This window comes from Odontomachus brunneus, unplaced genomic scaffold, assembly GCF_010583005.1.
Source record: "Odontomachus brunneus isolate Ranch 3 - 2012 unplaced genomic scaffold, Obru_v1 Obru_scaffold_122, whole genome shotgun sequence".
NCBI classification, from domain to species: Eukaryota; Metazoa; Arthropoda; class Insecta; order Hymenoptera; family Formicidae; genus Odontomachus; species Odontomachus brunneus.
Window position 1 is genome coordinate 307,626 of NW_022639572.1, and position 20,645 is coordinate 328,270.

Consider the following 20,645-nt stretch of genomic DNA (forward strand, 5'->3'; position numbering starts at 1 on the left):
CTCTCTCTCTCTCTCTCTCTCTCTCCAATGTGCATCAGTTATTCTATAAATGTAAAAAACCAACGTTTTTCTTTCGACATGCATCAGTTATTCCATGAATGTTCATACGTTTGATTCTTTTGAGATTAAAGCAAATGAATGTGAAAAGAAACAACAGTACGAGCGCGAGCTGCCTTTACTTTGCAACAACCAATTTTGTAAGCATAATTTTCCGTGCATGCGCTGTTTCCCTCGTCGATACGCTCGGACAAGTTTCTCGAAAACGTTGTTTGCATTTAACATCCACTCGACTTTTCAAGCATCCCTTAGAAAGCGCGCGCGCCCGGTAACCACCGGCTTCCACATTGTGACGTGGCTATGACGAATATGGTCCTTCTATGGTATTGCTCCGCGATTCCATGCACGCTCATTAGATTAATCTCCGAGCTTCCGTTGAAAGCCTGCCGTCACGGGCACGTTCAAAAAACAAGCGTGCACGGCGAATTCATCCCGGGCCGGACCATCCAATGAATGCCCTCGAGCGGACATCGGCTGCGCGAAGACACGAGTTACCGTCGAAAGAGACGAGGAGAGACAGACGGGGGAGGCGAATGTGCCCAAGAAAGAGACTGCCGAGGGTAGGCGGAGAAAGACAGATAGACAACTCGGTGTACGCATACTAAGTCATACCGCGAACGTGAAAGTGCAGGACAGAGGAAGAGGAAAGAGACGGAGAGAGGGGGGAAGAGGAGCGATAGGGGTCGGGGATGGGGTAGACGAAGCATAAAAGGAACACTAGTAGGTATTAATATTTAGCGTCTCTGAAGCCGCCCGCATTCAGGCAACTCCGCTGGATTTCCATCCCCATACCCCGTTACACCTCCCATTACCACCACCGCCGCCGCCACCGCCGTCACCGCCGCCGCCGCCGCCGCCGCCACCACCTCCGCCGCCGCCACCACCTCCGCCGCCGCCACAGCCGCCGCCGCCGCCGCCGCCGCCGGCGTCGCGTCCCTTCCGCGGGCACCGATCTTCCCTTACCTCGCCCCCGGTGCACATCTCTTTACGGTAAAATATGTAAATCTAACCAATATTTCTAAAGATACAGCGGCGTACACACGGCGGGAGCTCTTTTATGACGGGGCAGAGCGCGAAACCCGCGGATACCGCGCTAACGCGCATGTCGGTGTGTTTGTCGGGTATCTTTCCCGTGTACGCAAGGGTGTATGTAAGGGCCAACCTAAATACGCCGTCACCCAACTCAGCGGTGGGGAAGGGGTGACAAGAGACGCACGTGCGGATACAGTGAGCGCGTGTGCGTGTACACGTGGTAGATTTGCGCGCGCGCGCGCGTGTGTGTGTATGAGAGCGAGTATTTGAATGGGGCTTGAATATCATCCATGAATATTTTGCGAGTTCCTATTTAAAAGAACGCGAGGCGCGCGCGGTAAGATATGATACCGGGCGGCGGATCATCTCGAACGCTCATGCGGGAGAGCCAGAGACGCTGGTATACGGGCACGGGAGGCACTCGAGAAATCGATAATAAAACCCGGAGGACGTCTCAGGGAAGTGGCGCGTCCCGCTTACAGTTACGTGAGTTTTTACGAGTATTATTACTCGCTATCGTCGGCGTTAACAAATCATGCTTTGTTCCCTCTTGTCATTCGCGATTCGAACGTTTGGTGCAAATTTTCCTTACATAACTTGTGAGATTTCTGTTGAACTTATTTTTTGACAATGTTGCAGTCGAATGTCGATTTATTTGTCGTGTAAAATTTCAGTTAATATTCTCGGGATGGATTGCATTTTGGTTCACATTTTTTGTATTGTTCCCTATCAGTAGTATCACTTTTCATGTATACGCAGAATAGGTTTCAGTACGCATGCGCGGAAAAGCGGTTTTGCTACCAACATTATGCTAGACCCAACTTTCGAAGAGCAAGAAGAAATTTCCAACTTTTGGAAGTTCGAAAATTATTTTCAAGATTTTGACAAATTTACAAAAGACAGTGAGAGAGGGAGAGAGAAAATCAAAATTTAAACTACATAAATTTAAATATTATATTTTAACGATTTTACATTTATAAGTTTGTGTAAATACTTCTGTATTTCATATAGAAGTATTTTCTTTTGAATAATTTGTATAGGAAAATATGTAAGTTTATTTTTACTTGGCCTAATTACCTGATATAATTTATTTTGTAGAAAATAGAAGTTTTCAACAACAATATTTCTTGTTAATATTTTTAGATGTGTTATTCTATGTTACACTGATTGTCTGTAACGAGTATAACCGTAAAAAAGTAGTGCGTCGAAATGTATAATTATAGTCGGCTTTTTCCCGAGTCGTTTGCCGACATCGATATGGCGCGCACGTAGTGAACGCGCCGAAAGATCCCCCAGCGAGGCTTTCTTATTCGAAGGGGTAGCTAGGACGGCGCACCTTCCTGCCGACGGAGGCGGAGGCGGGAGGACCAATTTTCACAGCGGCGGGATATATCTGGAGGTCTCAGAGTACCGAAGGGTTGGCGGCAAAGATCACAAGTAATTGAATGGGGGAGAGAGGAGTCGGTCTCGCTTCAACCCCCGTGAGTGTTCAACCAATTAATCCACTTCAATCCCGAAGGCAGCCTCTCGCGAGTATCGAGCTTCCTTTTTTCTCTATTACGCTGTAGACACAGTAAGATGTATTGAGATCGAAAGAGACACCTTTGGGACCTCAAAACATCGGCGCGCCCTCTGTCTGTGTCTTCCGGTCTTATACTATCGGTCTTTCAGTACTGCCGTTTTTTCCCCGCTGGTCTTGTTTCCGCTTTTATTTTCTTTTTATTTTCCGCCGAGAATTCTTGCTTGTACGCATATTTTTTATATTTAAAATATACGATTATGTAATCGAGATCATGTAATCGAGATTATGCGTTATTCTACTCATAAACATATATATGATGGAAAGAAAATTGCGTCATATGAAAAAATTTTATCGTTTAGAACTTTAGTTCTAAATCTCAAAGGCATTAACTTACACGCGTACTCAACAGCAAAGTATCGTCCCGGATTGGAAAATCTGAGACGACGGTTCGATGGATAGCACCATGTGGGAAAGCTTGCGGTATCAAAGCGATCCTGCAACACCAATTAAGTCCCTTTCGGACGAAATCGGGGATGGTCTGACCAATAAAACAAAGTAAATCCTCGTCTGGTCTAATCTTCGAGATAGAGAGGCACGGGGAGGGACGCGAGGAAGAGGGTGATGGTCTCTCGTTGGTACGAAAAGTAACGATTGCCAGGTACTTCTGAGATACGGCCAGTAGAGATTTTAACCAGACCCGTCGCAAATCCTGGATAGGTCCCCTAATAATACTCAATTCCAATGTGGATTAATAGCGGTTTATTCCCTTCCTTCCTCGTCCGCTTTCCTTTCCGCCGCACGGCCATACTGCCTCCCACATGAGCCGCGACTTGGCGGGTGGATACTGAATTCCTATTAACACCCTAGTAATTAAGTCGAGAAACTATTTAATTTCCTCACTGCGCCGCGATTGATCCTGCATAAAGTCATTCCCGTTAGTTAGGAAATCTACACCGGCACTCTGCAGTTTGAACTGAGCTAACCGATGTCGCAGCAATTAATCCAAAGTAATCCGATTCGATCCGCTCTTTTTGTATTTTTCGGCTCGTAATTTCTCCAGGAAGTCGCGTCATGCTTCCGTTATATCGACGTGCAGCACTCTGACGCGGAAAAGACCAAGTTTACGGCGGATGGTAACGGGCTGCGCTATACAGATTGTCGAATCGGGAAAGGACAGGAGAGGGCAGCATGCTAATTTATGGCACCCTGGCGCTCCATTACGAATATTTATCCGCGGCGAGTTTAATCTAAACTTCGAGAGTCCTCCTCATCGTCCTCTTCCTCGAGTTGCTCTCGACCCTTCTTCTTGCAGACCGCCGCAGGTTCTTCCTTCCTTCCTTCTGTCCTACCTTCCTTCCTTCCTTCCTTCCTTCCTTTCTTCCTTGCTTCCTTCGGCGTCGTTCACGTCGTCGTTCTCGCCCCCATAACAGAGGAAGATAACGCCTTAACGACGTATTGTCTCCGCGACTTATCAAAACAATTCGTTGAACCACCCGTGCCCTTCGCCGCGACGAACATTGTTTCGTCCACCACTGATTAAACGAGTTGACGCCATCTCCAACATCCGTCACGTAGTGCCTTGATAAGATCGTAACGTTATCTTCACGATTCGCTGTTGCGAGGTAGTTAGTATCGGCAATTTTTCTTTATTGTAAGGGATTTTCTCGATTGGAATTTAGGGGGGGTTTCGAAACGTGCTGAGAGATTACCGACGATACTAGCCTTCCGCGTAATATTACGTCTATAACATCTATTCTACTATTCGTCTACTATAACGTCTATTATACTAGTATATGCGATTGCGTTATGACTTTCAATCTACTGTAATAATTTTGCCAAAATAAATTAATTTTATGAGTAATATACAGCATATTTCAGAATTCAGCTATTAATGACTCAGTATGTACATTTAATTAGCTTCTGAAAATATTTTTCCCTCTAAAAATTACTTAGGAAAATTATTGTTATTGCAATAGAAATATATGAACTGATAAAACTTGGCGATATCAATTTGGTAATTGTATTATCGGGAAATCACCAGTTACGGTTTGATCGGATATGACACGATTGATCATCCAATTACATCGTATTTTATATTTACGAGTCACGAGGCAGACATCCCATCGTGTACAGAAGTCTGTAAGTTGCCGATCGAAGTGTCATAAGCAGGCTCGTAATATTCGCTCGACAAGATAATCTTTCGAAGCGAGGAGAGCACGATAATTTCGCTCTCCCAGCCGTCTCTTCTCATCCTCCGTTTACGGTTATATCCTTATTTCTTGCCACCCCATTTTTTCGAAGCTCCTTTGCATATTAACAATATCGCTCTTCGAAGAGACGGAGCGGTTTTGGGATAAAAAATTATGGAGACAACCCAACCCCCTTCGAGTCCTTCCCATCTTACTTACCATTCCGTTCTCTTGCCTCTGCCTCTTCTGTCTCTTCTCATCTTGCACGCTCTCCGCTCTCCTCCTCGCTCTCTTTCCTTTTTTTACGATACTGCCAATTACACGCCCGTTTGAATTCACTATCCGACTGAGGCGAATACCCCGATATAAATTTTTATCGCTCGCCACGGGGTTCTGCTCTCTGTACTTCCTCTTTCTATTTTATGACACGCTGCATCCCCGTGTCAGTTCTCGCAGTTTCTATTCTTGTCCACGTTCGTTGGAAAAATTCTTGAACACAGTAAATCTCTGTATCTCCATAATTCTACTCGATTCCTAATTTTATTCATGCGAAAAATATTTTCCCAAAACAAATATTTAATTAGGCACACCGCTTCTCTCCCTTTCTCTCATGAAGAGATCATCAAATTAGATTATATCGACGGAAATAAGCGATTATCTCCGTCGCTCCACGATTCGATCTTCGACTTCGAGACTGAAGAGTGCACGCGCGTTCGTTGCGTTTCTTTAATACAGTGTCAACCTCCTGCCCATCCCTTGGATATTGCCGGTGAATGTAACAAAGTACTCGAAGAGGAAGGTTTTCGAGGGAGATATTACTCTGTAATAGATATTACGTTCTACCTGCTCGCATATTAGATTTTAATATAGAAGATACGAGAGAGCGGCGCTGAATACTTTTTCCTTTGTGAAAAATTCACGTCGGCTGCAACTTTTAATACGTAATACCGTCGGCAGGCGCGCCGCGTCGTTTGCGAGCGCTCGCTAGACGAGCGCATACGTATGCTATCGAACGTAGGAGAGACGTAGGCGAGGTATACTTATGGAACTCGCCCTGTCACTTCGCCGAGAGTGCTCGTCGTTCTTTTTTTTGCACGCCCGACGAATTTAAGTCCGTCACGTTATTTTTCGCCGGAACCATCTCCCGCTTTGGATCGCGACTCGTTACTATATTTTTGTCGATGTTCCATTATTTTTGGCAATTGCATTAATCCCCTCGTCTGCGTGACGGTTTATAAAAGTGTTAGACGAGTGAATAAGTATGATCCGAGTCGATTATACGCGCGCGTATATTTCAAAATAATCTAGCCAAAAGTAGATATGATGTAATTAAGGCGATTATACTTGATATTTTTGCAATATGATATAATATTTTTGCAATAAATAAAATAAAGATCGCGATAGAATAATAGGAGAGTATATGCTTATGAGTCGCAGGGTCACTTTGACTCCGTGATTGCATTAAGAGGGTTAACAGGGAATATTAGCGTCTCTCTTACTCTCTTTATCTCTCTTTAACACAATCTTCCTCTCTCTCTCTCTCTCTCTCTCTCTCTCTCTCTCTCTCTCTCCCTCTCTTTCTCGTCGCATATGCAGTCGGCGGAGGCAGTCATGCCGCGACGTGTCTCTGACGCGGCGTTGAAGTTAAGTGGATGCGCCTTGACGAAGTCGATCTAATTAACTTCGAGGCCTCTCACCCTTCGGCCTAAATATCGCCTCCTGTCCTAAATGCGGATCAGTGAATTGCCAGAGACGGTTGTGGCGGGAGAAAGGGCTGACGTCGCCGTGGAAGCTGGAGGCCAAAGCAGCGCGGAGGCGCGACATAGGGGGTTGTTTTAACGAAACCGAGTCCCCTTCCCACCCTCGTCGCAGCCTGCTTAAACGCAGACAGACACGCGTGTGGATTTTACTGGCGCGTATAAAGCGGTTGTCTGTACGGTTTATTTGTAATCAACGCGATCGTGTCTTGACAAAAGCGAAATATAGCGACACTGCGTATGTATCTGTGCGCTACCGCGTGTTCATGTCGGTTCTGTCTCACCGAGATTATCAGAATAAATGCATGACAAAATTGTCGTGCTGAACAAATGTATTAGTGGTGATCGCGCGACGAATTTTGCATCGCGAATTTGACGATCGGATGACAAGATTAGTAAAAATAAGCGAACATAATAATTAAATAATGACTAAGGAAACTAATGACGAAAATGCGGAAAATCCAAATCAGGATGGAGGAAGAAATATCGTTATTTGTTTTTTTACAAATTTCGAAGTTTAAGAAGCAAATACTTAGATCAACCAGTCCTTGAAACACTAAAACCATACTTGGCTTCAGTGAGGGTGACATTAGGGACTTTAGTATTTATGAAACTGCAGATACTTCGCATTCTCCGATTCTGTTCAGCTCGGAGGGGAACGATCTCGCTTGTCTTGCTCCCAATCGAATTCTGTTTTCTCGGCTGCGGAATCGGTCGAATTCCTAAGACGTTCAATGCGCTCACTTCTACGTGACAGACCCTCGTCTGGGAGGGAAATTCAAATTCTTCTGACCATCCTCCGCATTCCAAGATACGAAAATGCCTGCCCTCGTCAATCTCAGGTTGTACAGGATAATACAGATTTCATGACAGTTGGAAGGTATGCGCGTGAAGATGTTTGAAAAGTATTATTGTTGAGACTATCTTATTTGCAACCCATATGCAACTGAGATTTTTGCTCAGATTTCAAAATATACATATTTAATTTAGAATTATTAGAATTATTATAGCATGATATTTAATGTTAAAGATATATGGTCTACCAAATTCGTTAAATACTCATATTTATTATAAAATATAATATTTTATTCTCTCTTTATCTCTCTCTAATATTTAGATGCGTGATATTTATATAATCATCATGAAGAGGAATGGAAAAATTTAATAGCCGCGTGTAATCTTGTACCATGTATCATGAGATGAGCAGAGTTTTAAAGTGTTGCTCGTACCCATGTCTAAGTCGACTTGTTTCTGATGACCACCTACGTGCGAACGTGCGATTCGCAGGAAAGTACAAATTCTTTCGACCATCGGGCGAATTCCAGCGTACGGTCTATTGAAAATACCGCTTTGACACATACACCCGCGGATAATGCCGGTACGAGTGCACGGTCGTCGGAGTTTCGTTCGTCTGACGTTTAATGTAAAATAATGTAAATACCATATCGTCTTTCAACGAGATGTAAGATAAGAGTCACGTTTCATCTTGCAAAGTGCAGGCAAAACCCCGCGAATCATTTTTCTTCCCGTAATTATTTGAAGAACATTTTCAGACAGAAGATAAGTCTTCCTTATATTCATTCGTAACTTTTTAGTCGTAAACTAATGTAACGATATGTCATAATCAATTTATCTTTTAATTAATCAATTGTCCCGCAATTGATTTACACAGATGCCGTGTTTATTGTTGAGAATAATCAGCTGTAGGATTTGATGAAATCAAGTCTCGTTTAGAATTGTACTCGGCGGAAAATCGGGAACGTTTCGCGAAGCTTGCGAATGCAGATGCTGACACACCCGCGCCACTGAGTGACGCGATATCGCGAATTCGAATTCGACGGTAGTAAACCAGCACTAAATCTTGAACAATCAAACGTCCATTGTTTGCCTAGGTCTGTCAGTCGACGGAATACCGATTCAGCGATTACGCTGTGAGTATATCCGTAGACGCATCGAGTGTACACACGCAAACTCGTTCTCTCTCTCTCTCTCTCTCTCTCTCTCTCTCTCTCTCTCTTTATTTATATATATATATATATATATATATATATATATATGTAGATACATATAAATGCGTACACATGGGATGTACAGCGCGTTTGTATCCGAGTTATAATATCGTGTAAATTACATCTTGAACGGGGCGACATTAACAATGTCATCATGAAAATAATAAATAGAGAGAACATTTTATTTATAATGTCAATTCCTCTGTAAAATATGAAATATTTATCATTTCAGATAAGAAAATACTTGATAATATTTTTATTAATATTTTTTTTAAATGTTTAATAAACTTTCGAGAATTATTTGCGCATGTGATAGATGATTATTCGCAGCACTGCACACTTAACGGATACACCTTGTAGATCTACGATATCAATGTCGCGTTTCCCCATTGCGTCTCCGCTGTCGTGTAAGTGCAGCGCGTGGTGCGATCATAATGGAGAATTTGACTGCCTTTGATTGGAAATAATGGTCGCAGACACTACTTATTTGCGCAGTTATTTCGCCAGTGCTGCCGGCTGTAATATTTGTAAATGTCTGCGTAAGTCATGAGAACATTCGGGGGAAAGAGCGAAGAGGAGAACGGGATGAGTCTCGTTGTACGCTCTTCTTGTGTCAAAACGAAGGTACGAAGATCTTAGCTTATAGTAAATGCTAGCCTTAAATAATCATTTTAAAGAAATTAATAAAACTAGATGATATATTTTCTTTGCAGCACAATATATGTATATCATATATGGGTTTTTAAAATTTATATGGGGTGTCGATAAAATATCGGAGATGTTGAAAGTCACGATGTATGTCAATTATTTCTTGTGCGTGAAACAAGTTACGCCTCCAGTCGTCTCCATATTGCTGTTTTTAAGCAATCCGTTTACAAATCGGTTTCGCCGATCCCGATGGCGAAATCCTCGTCGCTCTTTGTGCCGTCTCGGCGCCGACGCGTGACACAAGAAGGAGAGAAAGAGAAAGAGGGGAAAGGGGGAAGAGAGGGGAAGGAGAGAAAGAGAGAAAGATGGTATAGGAGCGGGAGGCCATTACGTAGACGTAATTCAAAAGCGGGAACGTATGCTTCATTTATTAAAGAGATTGCCTCGAAAGATTGCTGTTTCGCGCATGGCTACGTCTCCTGGCGCTGCCTTGCTCCCTTCAGCCACGGTCGCTGGCTCCTACGCAGCCGTCATCATTATTGTGCCGGTGCTGCTGCAGCAGGCATTCGAATTACGGCGCGTTTATATTCAATTTGTTTCTAGAAATTACAATTTGTTGGGAATTGGCGCGGCAGACGACGCCGTGGAGCTGCCCTCCTTTTCGCCTACCTTCGAGCCCTCGGCGATCATCGTTTGCTCGATTGAGTTCGCGTTCCATTCGGAATCGAAAATGTGCGAAGTGGTTTGACGTCGAAAGTAGATCTCGGTGTGTTCCGAAAGGAAAAATTAATATTTCAATTACTGCTGCTATTATTATTGTCTCGCTCTTCGATTACGGCAAATGAAGTCTTTAAAAGGAATAATGGCGGTTTCACAAGAGCAACTTAAACTACTGTTTTGCCATTCGTTACTTTAATTAAATTGTATAGTTAAGTTATGAGTGTTAACAAAGCGAGATGATCAATTTAGATTTTCTCGTAATCATAATTACTAAGCATTTCATTAATACCGAGTAACTGCAATTAATTCAGCAATGTCTAAGCAGCGAAGTTTCTTCGCTGCATTTGAATCATCCATGCCGGCGTATCGCTCAGTTACTTTTCGTAGTTTAAAACACCCGATACAAGTATAGAAAGTTTGACTCGGGGGTTACTTGAAGAATGATATATGGAAACATGTAGCCTTATATTTCTATCGTCGTAGAAGAATTAAGTTTGCATTGTTTCGTGACGGAATATCTTCCGTCGTTATCACAACATCTTATAGGAATTTATCTCCTTTCTTCCACTCACTAACGATAAGAAAAGAAAAGGAGGTTGATAAATAATATCGATTCATATAGCTTCTCTTTTATTTATTCATATAGCACTCTTTTACTTTCCCTTTAAATCTTGTCAAGTAAACGATTGATCTCCAAATCTGCCCATTTTGAAGATACGCGAACACTAAAATTTTACATAGATAAAAAACACGGCATTGTCTATTTCTTTGTCATGTTCTTTTCAAGTTGGAGGATATGAAGAAGAGAAACGACGAATGGAAAGAGATGGCTCTTTGTATCAGTATACTTGTATCTGTTCTCGCTCTTTTCGTTTCTTTCTACTTTAACACTGTGTCTCGCATTCCTCGTCCGCTCTTACTCGTCAGCTGGCAGATGGCCATTAATGGCAGGGTAAAAGCTACTGCTTGCGGGATCTTTGAAAGGGTGCAGATGACGATTTCGGAGGCGCTACGTCCGCACTTTGTTACCCCGTTCGAAAGTTTTCGCCGCTCGTTCCGGATATTTTATATACATACATATATATTCGCGGTTATATTCACATATCCATAAATATGTCCAATTGTAGATTTTTGGTGGTAAAATATTGCGTATTAGCTTGCTTTTGTACGACATATTACATATGATGTAATTTTAAATAATCTTTTTCTCAAACACTCTCCTTCTTGTTAGACAATCGTGATGTATTCGAGCCAAGAAAGAAATTAGTTTGTTTGCATTATTTTTTTCATACGTAAGCAACCATTATTATTTCATGGATTGACGGTATTCTACATTATTAGGAGGGTGAATGCAGTGTGATATAAATCACGTAATGCAGCCCGTTTTATTATACCTTCTGTATAAAAAGTACCGGGAAATTGTCATTTAAATGAACCGCGGAAGAGGTAGCGGTAAAAAGTTTTTTTTTTTAGATTGGCACTACCTTCCTTCATTACCAACCGGAGCTTGAGCTCGATCAGTCAACTAGTTTGTTTATGGCAGCTGTCCAAACAAGTCTACCTCAGTGTTGCTCTGCGAATTTTACCATGGAAAAAATAGTCGAACAAAGAGTGTGCCTCAAATTTTGTGTTGCAAACGAAATTTCGTGTGCCGACGCACTGATATCCGGCGAAAAAGGCCCGAATTGTGGCGAGACAATTCGTGGATTTTACACGATGACAATGCGCCAGCGCACAGAGCCACGATTGTGGCCGATTACAAGGCCAAAAACTCGGTCAATTCTGTCGACCATCCACCGTATTCGCCTGATTTGGCACCGTGCGACTTCTTTCTTTTCCCGAAACTGAAATTGCCACTCCGTGGTACTCGTTTTTCATCGATTGATGACATCAAAAGGAATTCGCAGCGGGTCCTGAAGGCCATACCAGAATCGGCCTACCAGAAATGCATGGAAGATTGGTTTCGCCGTTTTCACATGTGCATTGCAAACGATGGGGATTACTTTGAAGGCGACAAAATAAATTTTGATGAATAAATAAAATATTCTGTGTTTTTTTTAACGATTCCCGGTACTTTTTATACAGAAGGTACACCGCCAATCGTGCCAATTGCGCAACGAGCTCGTAGCTAACGCCAAAGATGAATGCCTGATAATTGTCGATTTCAATCGGCTGAAACAGTCTGCTAATAAATAATTTAATGCGCCGGGTTTTCGTGCATCGGTGATTCCAAGCGATGCACGGTCGGTCTGTCGGTCGGTCGGTCGGTCGGTTGGTTGCATGCCGTGCATTGATAGGTACAATGCGACGTGATTGTACCAATCATGCGATATTATAATCAATAATACACGCTATTAAACCCTAACTATGCACGACTGCTACCGCTGCTACTAATACAGGCGATGCACCGCAGCGCTATTAAGGCTCCAGCGGCTCTCATTCCAACGTTCACATTCTCACGAACACGTTCATCCTCAGTATTGACAAATACATGAAGAGCGCCTGAAATTTCTGACTCACCGTGGATAAAACAGCGCGAGAGCTTTCGAGACGGCTCGAAAGTATCGCGGGATGCGAAGTTGCGCGATCGCCGGAGACAAGTGACGACAGTGAGAACCTCTGGGTAAGATCAAGTAAATAGAAACAGGCAGTGCCAGTCAGTGCTCGGGGGAACGCAGCATGAGACCTTTGAACGTCCGCACTGTCTTTGCGTTCCTATGGATCGTAGAATATAGAGGATCGATGAAGCGCCGCGCGATAGGAAACGTCACATGCAACCGCACGTCTAATTCTCAATCGCGATCGTGCTGTTATACATTCGATTGATACGTCGAGAATCAAGGCGAGAATGATTAGGGCTCGCCGGCTCTTTCGCGAGATGACGGAGGGTGAATCTTACGCGAACGTGGGATCTCGTTAACGTACGCCAATTATCTCTTTAACACGTTTCAAACGCATGCGAACGCACCGCCGTTACAGAGAAATTCGCGAGATTCGGATCGTGGCGGAACGCGCTGTTAATACCAGAAGAGCGTGACGGTCCGAGATCCCGCGAATCGAGAAACGAAAACTCTCTCCTCAATTATTTGTCTTCCTCGCTTCCGCGCAACGGGAAGTTTTCCCAATGGCTCTCCAGGTTAATACTTCCGAGGGACTTAATACTCTTTGTACCTATTTATAACTGCGAGACGGAATCGCGGGCACGTAATCTTCCATTATAATTGACCTCTCCGTCGCTACTCGTTGTTCCGCGAGTAGGTGCGGGCGGCAAGGGGGTCCAAGGCTTCGCCAAGAGGCAAGGGGACAGAGTGACAGAGTGAAATGGGTAAAAGTCAGACGGGGAATCACTCCCCTTCCTCCCTCCTCCTCCTTCTCCGTCACCTCCCCTCGCGAGCACACCCGCGGGTGGCACCGTCGGTGCACGTCGCTCCGTATTTATTTTACAAAACGTTTCTTTCTCACTCTTCTCCGCCGCGCCCGACTTAATTTACCACCTGAGGTATTAATTATAAAAAAGTCGTAACTAAATGCCCAGCAGGACGGAGTTACGCGCGCGCGCAGGTCCGCGCGGACGCGGCTTTAATTTTCCTATTTGTCGGGGAAGTTAGCGTCTGAGCGAGCGCGGAAATCATTAGCGAAGTAAAAACCGGCTCCCACGCGACTTCACCAATATCAAAGCGTCGGCGGCGTCGGCGGCGGCGGCGGCGGGCACCCACGCTTATAAGGCGCGATGTCGTTACGCTTTACCTCGCGAAATTCAATTTGGGATTCCGCTCAATGCGGAGATAAAACCGCGTTACGTGCGCGGCTGGAAAGTCGCGCGCGAAGTGGAGCCGTCAATTAATATGCGCGACTACTAATTTCTTTCTGATACGGCCCTTTCAGATCGCGGGGAGAAACTTTGCGCACGGAAATGAATAAAATTGCTTGTAAAGTCGTAATACTGTCGTGTTTTGAATTAAAAATCTGCGAAAGATCATACATGCGCGAGATCGTCCGATTGCATTACGGATAACACACGTTCCCGTCAATTATCGCTTATTAATGATATAACTAATAATAACTGTAATCAAAATGAAAGACGTCTCTCTCTCTCTCTCTCTCTCTCTCTTTTTCTTTCTTCCGCGACGAATTTCCTGGAGGTGGAATAGTGTCAGGATTGAGGAGATTGAAAAGAGAGACGAGGATCTCCAAACGCGGCGATGAAGCTGCGTGCGCGTCGCCTCTCGCGCTCGTCGTAAATAAATAATTAGAATCTCCCTTCACAGCGTCTGCAGTCTACTTTCCTTTTTTCTCTACTTTCCCTTCCTGGCTTCGTCTTCTCGACCGGTGAATGGCAGTGATTGGCAGTTAATGACGATGCTTCACGGACTATCCTCTACACCTCCGATACCCACCGTTTTTCGCTACGACGAGTGTCTCTCGTAATTTCTATCGAGACTGCCGTGATTTTATTCTGGAGGACATCGTTCCCTGGGACATGGCCAATTTCTTTCAGGACCCCAACGAAAAATCCGTCGACGCTGTGGAATCGCGTCAGACTGCGAAAATCGTGTTTGCCGGCTCAACGAATTTTAGACTTATTAGCATTTGCGATCGTCAATCAACTATTTAGACATATCCGTATCTCTTATCTTATACTGTTCACATTTAAAGAGAAAGTTTAAAACGTACACACGAGGAGGCTGTGCGTTCTGACAGTTTGGTTGTTGAAGGGAAATTAAAAACTGCAAAATCGTGTATGATATTGACAACACGGTATAGAGAACGTTAAATTTTCGATTACATAACGAAATGGTACTCTCGAGCACGTTCCGCCGGCTGGAGATCACGTGACACTTGGGGAACAATAACACACCTGAGTACGAAACCGCCGAGCGATCACAACAATCCTTGACGCGTCGGTAGACGGGTCGGGAGCGTTGCGCGTGATTTCCGACTTTTCCGAATTGATCGAAGTATGTGTGAGACGCGTTACGTCATTTCGCACGTGCGTTCATCGCGCTACGATTATTTTGAGCAAATAGTGGCATGTCCTAACACTAAGGGTAGCTATCACTTCTCATATTTATTAATTTAAAAAGGAATACACAGTTTTTTGAGCCTCCTTGTTATTAATATGTTTACATTTTTATATTAATAATCAGGAAATTTATTTTTTGTCTGACGAAGCTTGCACGTGTATGCAGTTCCTGGGAGATGCAATTTCGGTTCATGTGGATGCTGCACCGGAGGATCGGGCCGAGCAGAGTCAATTCGAAGGTAGATTTACAAACTTCTCGTACTTTCACATTAAACCTTTTGCGATTAAAACTTAGAACAGAGTACGAATAGTTAAATTTGAACGATCGTAAAAGATCAACAAGCTCGTATCTACGCGTATCTTTTTTCGCCAAGCAAAACTACTGTATCTAATCGGCAATGCTATTTCCTTTGTTCCAGAACTGTAGCAGAACGTGGTCGATTCTGAGTTTCTGCTATTCCGGTGAGTCAGAAACAAAGATTTGAGGTAGATTTTTTGGTGGTTGGTTTTTATCAACGCGAAATCAGTGCGATTGTAGTTTTTCTGCACATGCACTGAGAGAAAAAAAAATTGTTCTTACTATAAATCACTATAATTATTTTCGACACCAACTAGATTTTTTGTTGTTCTAGTAATAACAATATGCACATATGGTTATTATCACAACAGTAGTTTATTATCACAAAAACGTATGGCAGTTTTAACTAATTCACTACACAATTGCCATCACAAGTGTCAAACATTTTACTCTCAGTGTAGGGTTTTGCATGTATGTGTTTCGTGCCGTCCATTCAAATACGCTGCTAGAAACATTCAGGGATTTTTTCTTTAAAAATAACTGTCTTATTTACCAGTATTTGGATTCATATCTAATTTGAAATGCATAATTTTTTTTTGCGGAATTACTTGTTCAGTATTATTCCCCAATAGTTTCAAGCAGTGTAAAAAATATATCGAAATTGCGCCTCAAAATTGCGCTTCAGAATAGTGCATCATAATTGCGCTTCAGAATAGCGCATCAAAATTGCGCCTCAAAATGGTGCATTAGAATTGTGCTTCAAAATTGCGTGATTCCCCGCATGTGAAATTCATAATTACTTTGCTCGCGATAAATTTAAGAATCGTCGCGGAAAATCAGAGAGAAATGCGCAAAATTTAGACATTTTTACGTATTTCAAAAATTATCGTGAGAATCTTCGAAATTTTTCACATCTGACGAGTTACGTTGTCATTTCGCACTCAATAAATTTTGTAGTCTTTACGATCGTCAATTTCGTAAATTCTTGCATTCGTACCGAGTCGTAATTTCGGTCAAAATCAAAAGTATAGTTCAAAGATGGGATCATAAGCTAAAATTCTCGCGGAACAAGAATCCCATTTTTTCTATATAACACAATATCGTTCGCGAAATATTTTCTTTTTTTGTTGTCGAGCGCGGCACGGTCTTTGACGTGCCATTTGTTTACATACGATTCGCGAGTGTATTTGCGAAGTATCGTATTTGATCTTTTCGGGATTTGTGAGACTTTTCGTTCACAATCGTTAAACGCCATCGAGTACGTGTTGTAACTCGCGAACGCAATGTAGGGTAGTGATTGAAGTGCAGCCAACGTGGGACGACGGCTGGATGTTGCGGATGCTGGACAGATGCGGAGCGTCGGGGTTGGATCTGGACGGGGTTGGACGCCGTTGGATATCAACGCCAAGTGGTGAGTGTACAATTCAAACGCCCACGTGACGTCACATTACGCACTACATGCAGTAGACGCAAATCGCACTGATTGCCGGTGACAAAAGTCATCGCGCGAAGGTATTATATTCTGATGATGCGAGAGATTATTTAAGATTTAGGGATGAATGATGTAGCGCGTTTTTAGTGTGTCTAAGTGAATTAAACTTCATGTCGGACATGATCGACTGAATGAATTTGACCGGTCCTGTAACTTATTCAGGCCCATCTCCTCATTATTCTGACTTACATGCGACATCAATTTTGTTCTCTCAGACAACTTAAAAAAATCCCTCATTGAGCCACGGTGACAGCCGACTCTGCGGCACTTTTCGGCCACTCGGGGAATAAAGCATAACAATACAAATAGTGAATTGTGTTCGGCTGTCGCGAGTCGTACACGGCAGCCTATTTATTATACTTGGCTAACGATGCTCTGGTTCACGTCGGATTGGTCTCCGCGCGCGTCTCCGCGTTCTCCGTGTCCTCTCCTCCATCCGCTCTCGACCCCATTGTTCCATCATAAAAATGTCAGTTTCGCGAATCTATAGTTAGCCGCGCACAAAGAGGACAATGAAGGATATATGGAAATAGCCAGATAGGCAGAGCCTCCGCCGGGCACGGCCACTCGAATGCACTTGTCGTGCACATTTAAACGACAGTAATGAACCATTGTTGAGAATTATCAGTCCTACGTCGCGGCGCTCGCTCGCTAATTATCAGCGGTGCGCCTGTGTGCACGTCGACGACGGCGTCGGTGCGGCGTCGACGGCGGCGGCGGCCCAGTCGTCGCGCTCGACTACTTTCTTGCCTCCTCTCGCTCGCTCGTCCCCCGGCATGCAATAAGACTTTTATTCGTGTCACGCGAGAGCCGCTCTCTCGTGTAAAGTGCATCTACCTCGCTTTTAGAGGCGAGGCTTTATTGCGGGCTGTACGCGGCAGGAATTGAAGTGGGCGCGTGAGAGAGGTAGGAGGGCCCCGTCTACCGACGCTGATAATTGGACAGAAGACGCGACGAGAGGCGGTAGATCGTGTAAATGCCCTGTTGATAGTCTTGCGTTCATCAGACGAATGTGCATCATTGTCGAGAGCGCATCGCTCCCCGCATCGCGAATCGAGTAGTCGGACGGAAAGCTCGTCGCCGGGGCCAAGCTGTCGCGAAGCAGCTTGGAAGTTAAGTCGACAGCAGCGATAGAAGAAAAATCCCGAGGTACCTCGGAAGTTGAGTACGCGCGCGCGTCTTTGATTTCACTTTAATTTAACTTTATCGGGAGTCGGTCAATAGCAATGTCCCTAATTGCTTGTCGGCAAATTCTGCTTGGCGCCTCTTATTGAAATTCTTGCCAGACTTTCTTAATCCAACAGTCCAGCTCGCGCGCTCTTGCCTTCGTAGGTGAGCGCGTCGTCTCGATCGCGTCACCCTTTTGTTTCGTACTTATCGGTGTCAAGTCGATATATTTTGTATGATTTGTCTCCCAAACTCAGATGTCTTTATTACTCCAAATAACCCATTCGAAGAGCGTTACATCTGCAGGGGCAAGCCAGTGAATTTCGTCATGTGTAAATTGATATTCTCTAATATCAAATATTGTTAATTTGTATTAATGGATCTTTTCTCGCATATTCTCTCGATATAGAGTATCGAAAATATTCATCGTGGCCTCTCTGTAAAATAGCGAATTCGTTATTCTGCCGTAATTAATACTTTAACGTAGAGAACACGTGCTAATCTGATAATAAAATCGGCCACCGCGTCGCCTCTCCACGGCGCGTAATTTTACGGGACTTCTTGCGCGCGTTCTCGCGCGCTTAAGATTCGCGCCCAGCTCCCTTCTCATGCAAACGATTTAATCGACCGATCACCATTTCCAGAGGGACCCTCGGCCCGATTCGACTCGGCTCCTCTACCGTGAAGAGCAAAGAGGAAGCGCGGCGCGCGGCTTAGCGTAGGGTCGGCCGATCGGCCGGATCTCCAACGGCCTTATCTTAATTATTCCGAAAAGTTAATTAGTTTTTTCCTCCCGTCCCCCCGCGGAAACCCTTTGAACGTTTCCGCGTCTGACGTGGACCTCGCGTTCAAGGAGAATCTCGGAATGAGAACGACCGTCCAATCGCGCCGCCGCCGTCGCCGTCGCTGCCGCCGCCCGAGCGCAGCGGCCGAGTAATTCGCTGGGCGCTCCCTTTTGTGCCTTTAATTATTCTCTCGCCCGAAAGGCGAAAAAGAACACACACGTACGCGTACACACACCGGCTACGTGCGCCATCGTGCGTACGCACCGAATTTCTCATACCATTTCCCGGCGTATTACCCTCTCATTACGTATTATCCGCCGTTGATCGGTGCGCGCACTCGTTGTACGGTGTACATTTCGACAATTTGCGAGCTTTAATTTTTTCAATACGATTCCAATTTGGTTTGATTACATTATTAACATTCTCAAACGCACACAACACATACACAGTTCTATCCTCTTTTTGCGCGCGTCGATAAATTTACTCCGTGCGAGCGGGCGTTCGTGAAATAACGATCCACGCATTTCTGAATAATAGACGACGATAAACTTGTCTTCTGTTGGGAAGAATATGGTTATCTCATGCGAAGCGAATGATTGTACACTTAATTGGCAATTGTAAAGCGTGATATACCAATTGAATCAATATAATTAGTATTTCTTTTCGTCCGATTGACCTTTTCGTTTCACACTGGCCAAAAGGAACCCGTTCTCCTCCCGTTGTTCCTTCGCGTTGCGTAACGATAACGTTATTAATTGGCATAATAAAACACCTTAATCAAAGCTACCGGCTCAAACAAGACGATTTCGTCGCCCCCGTAAACCAACCGTTTTCACCGTGCGTGCACACGACCGTCCGTAGGGAGTAAACAGGTGTCGGCGGACGGCCGTACACGCGGTTTACACGAGCGTCACCCCTTGCTCGCGTGGATGCAACACCGAGGGGTAGAAGCGAGAATCGGGCTGGATGGGGGTATGAGGAAAGCGCGGGCGAGCAGCGCGTTTGACAGTGGCGAAATTTTTTTGTCCCGCTGAAAGAAAGTGTAATTAAGCCGGAACAATGACGAATGTCAACGCGTGTCACCGTCTACACGCCTATCCGTGTAACGCGCATTACGCGTGTGCGCGGTGCTTAGCATATTTGAGGACTCTATGTCGCTATGCAAATGATTACGGCTGTAGGTGGGATTACGCGCAAGATAACGATAAAAGAGATAATCCTTTTTATCACCGCTCGAATAGCGCTTCCCGCGTGACATTAAACGCACGGAGAATTCGCGGACCGATCATTCCAAGGTATAATTTAGAGAAAAGTTCCCCTTTATGTACAGCATCGGCCATTTAATATTTATTAGGGGCGCGTGTGGAGATCTTAATTTTATTAACATCTCATTGATTACAATATGGTACAGGATTCTTGTACTCAGTTTTACAATCTCTTTATTATATATTTCTGTCATTGGAAAATATGTACGGAATGTACACAGTGCTTACCAACGTTAGTGTGCGGGTAGAGCTCACGAAATTGAACAAAACAGCCCTTTATCATCTTCCGAAATATCACGATAATTATACCATTACTTTGATTCACAATAACAATATTAATCTTGTCACTACAATGGACGAGACGAAGAAAGAAATCTGAACAATCAGATTGCTCGTTTTCCGTTGTGTGGTATAGTGTTGGCTGTAAGCGCGCCGTAAGTAATAACTAGCCGCACATAATGAGCTGGGGCTAGTTGTCACGTGCGATCTCGGATTATACGTCTGTATTTACCGTTACTGAGAGATTAGGAAACAAATCCAAGACATGTTCCCTCAAACTGCTCCACAGAGCTCGTCCCATCGTATCGTGCGTATCGATTGATCTGTTATTCTCCATTAATATCTCGATAATAATCCGTGGTAGTTTGCAAAAAGTGCTAGAGGAATCTCCTGTTTAGTTTA

At 44.1% G+C, this 20,645-nt stretch overlaps 1 protein-coding gene across 1 annotated transcript in view; it reads left to right on the forward strand.

Moving 5' to 3' along the window:
* Positions 1-20,645, forward strand: part of LOC116849640 — a 463,562-nt gene that overhangs the window by 195,526 nt on the left and 247,391 nt on the right. Inside the window, exons 6-7 of the mRNA XM_032826984.1 lie at positions 15,107-15,196; positions 15,377-15,419. Of these exons, the coding sequence (XP_032682875.1) occupies positions 15,134-15,196; positions 15,377-15,419 (106 nt within the window). The 5' untranslated portion in view covers positions 15,107-15,133. The remainder of the gene's footprint in view (positions 1-15,106; positions 15,197-15,376; positions 15,420-20,645) is intronic.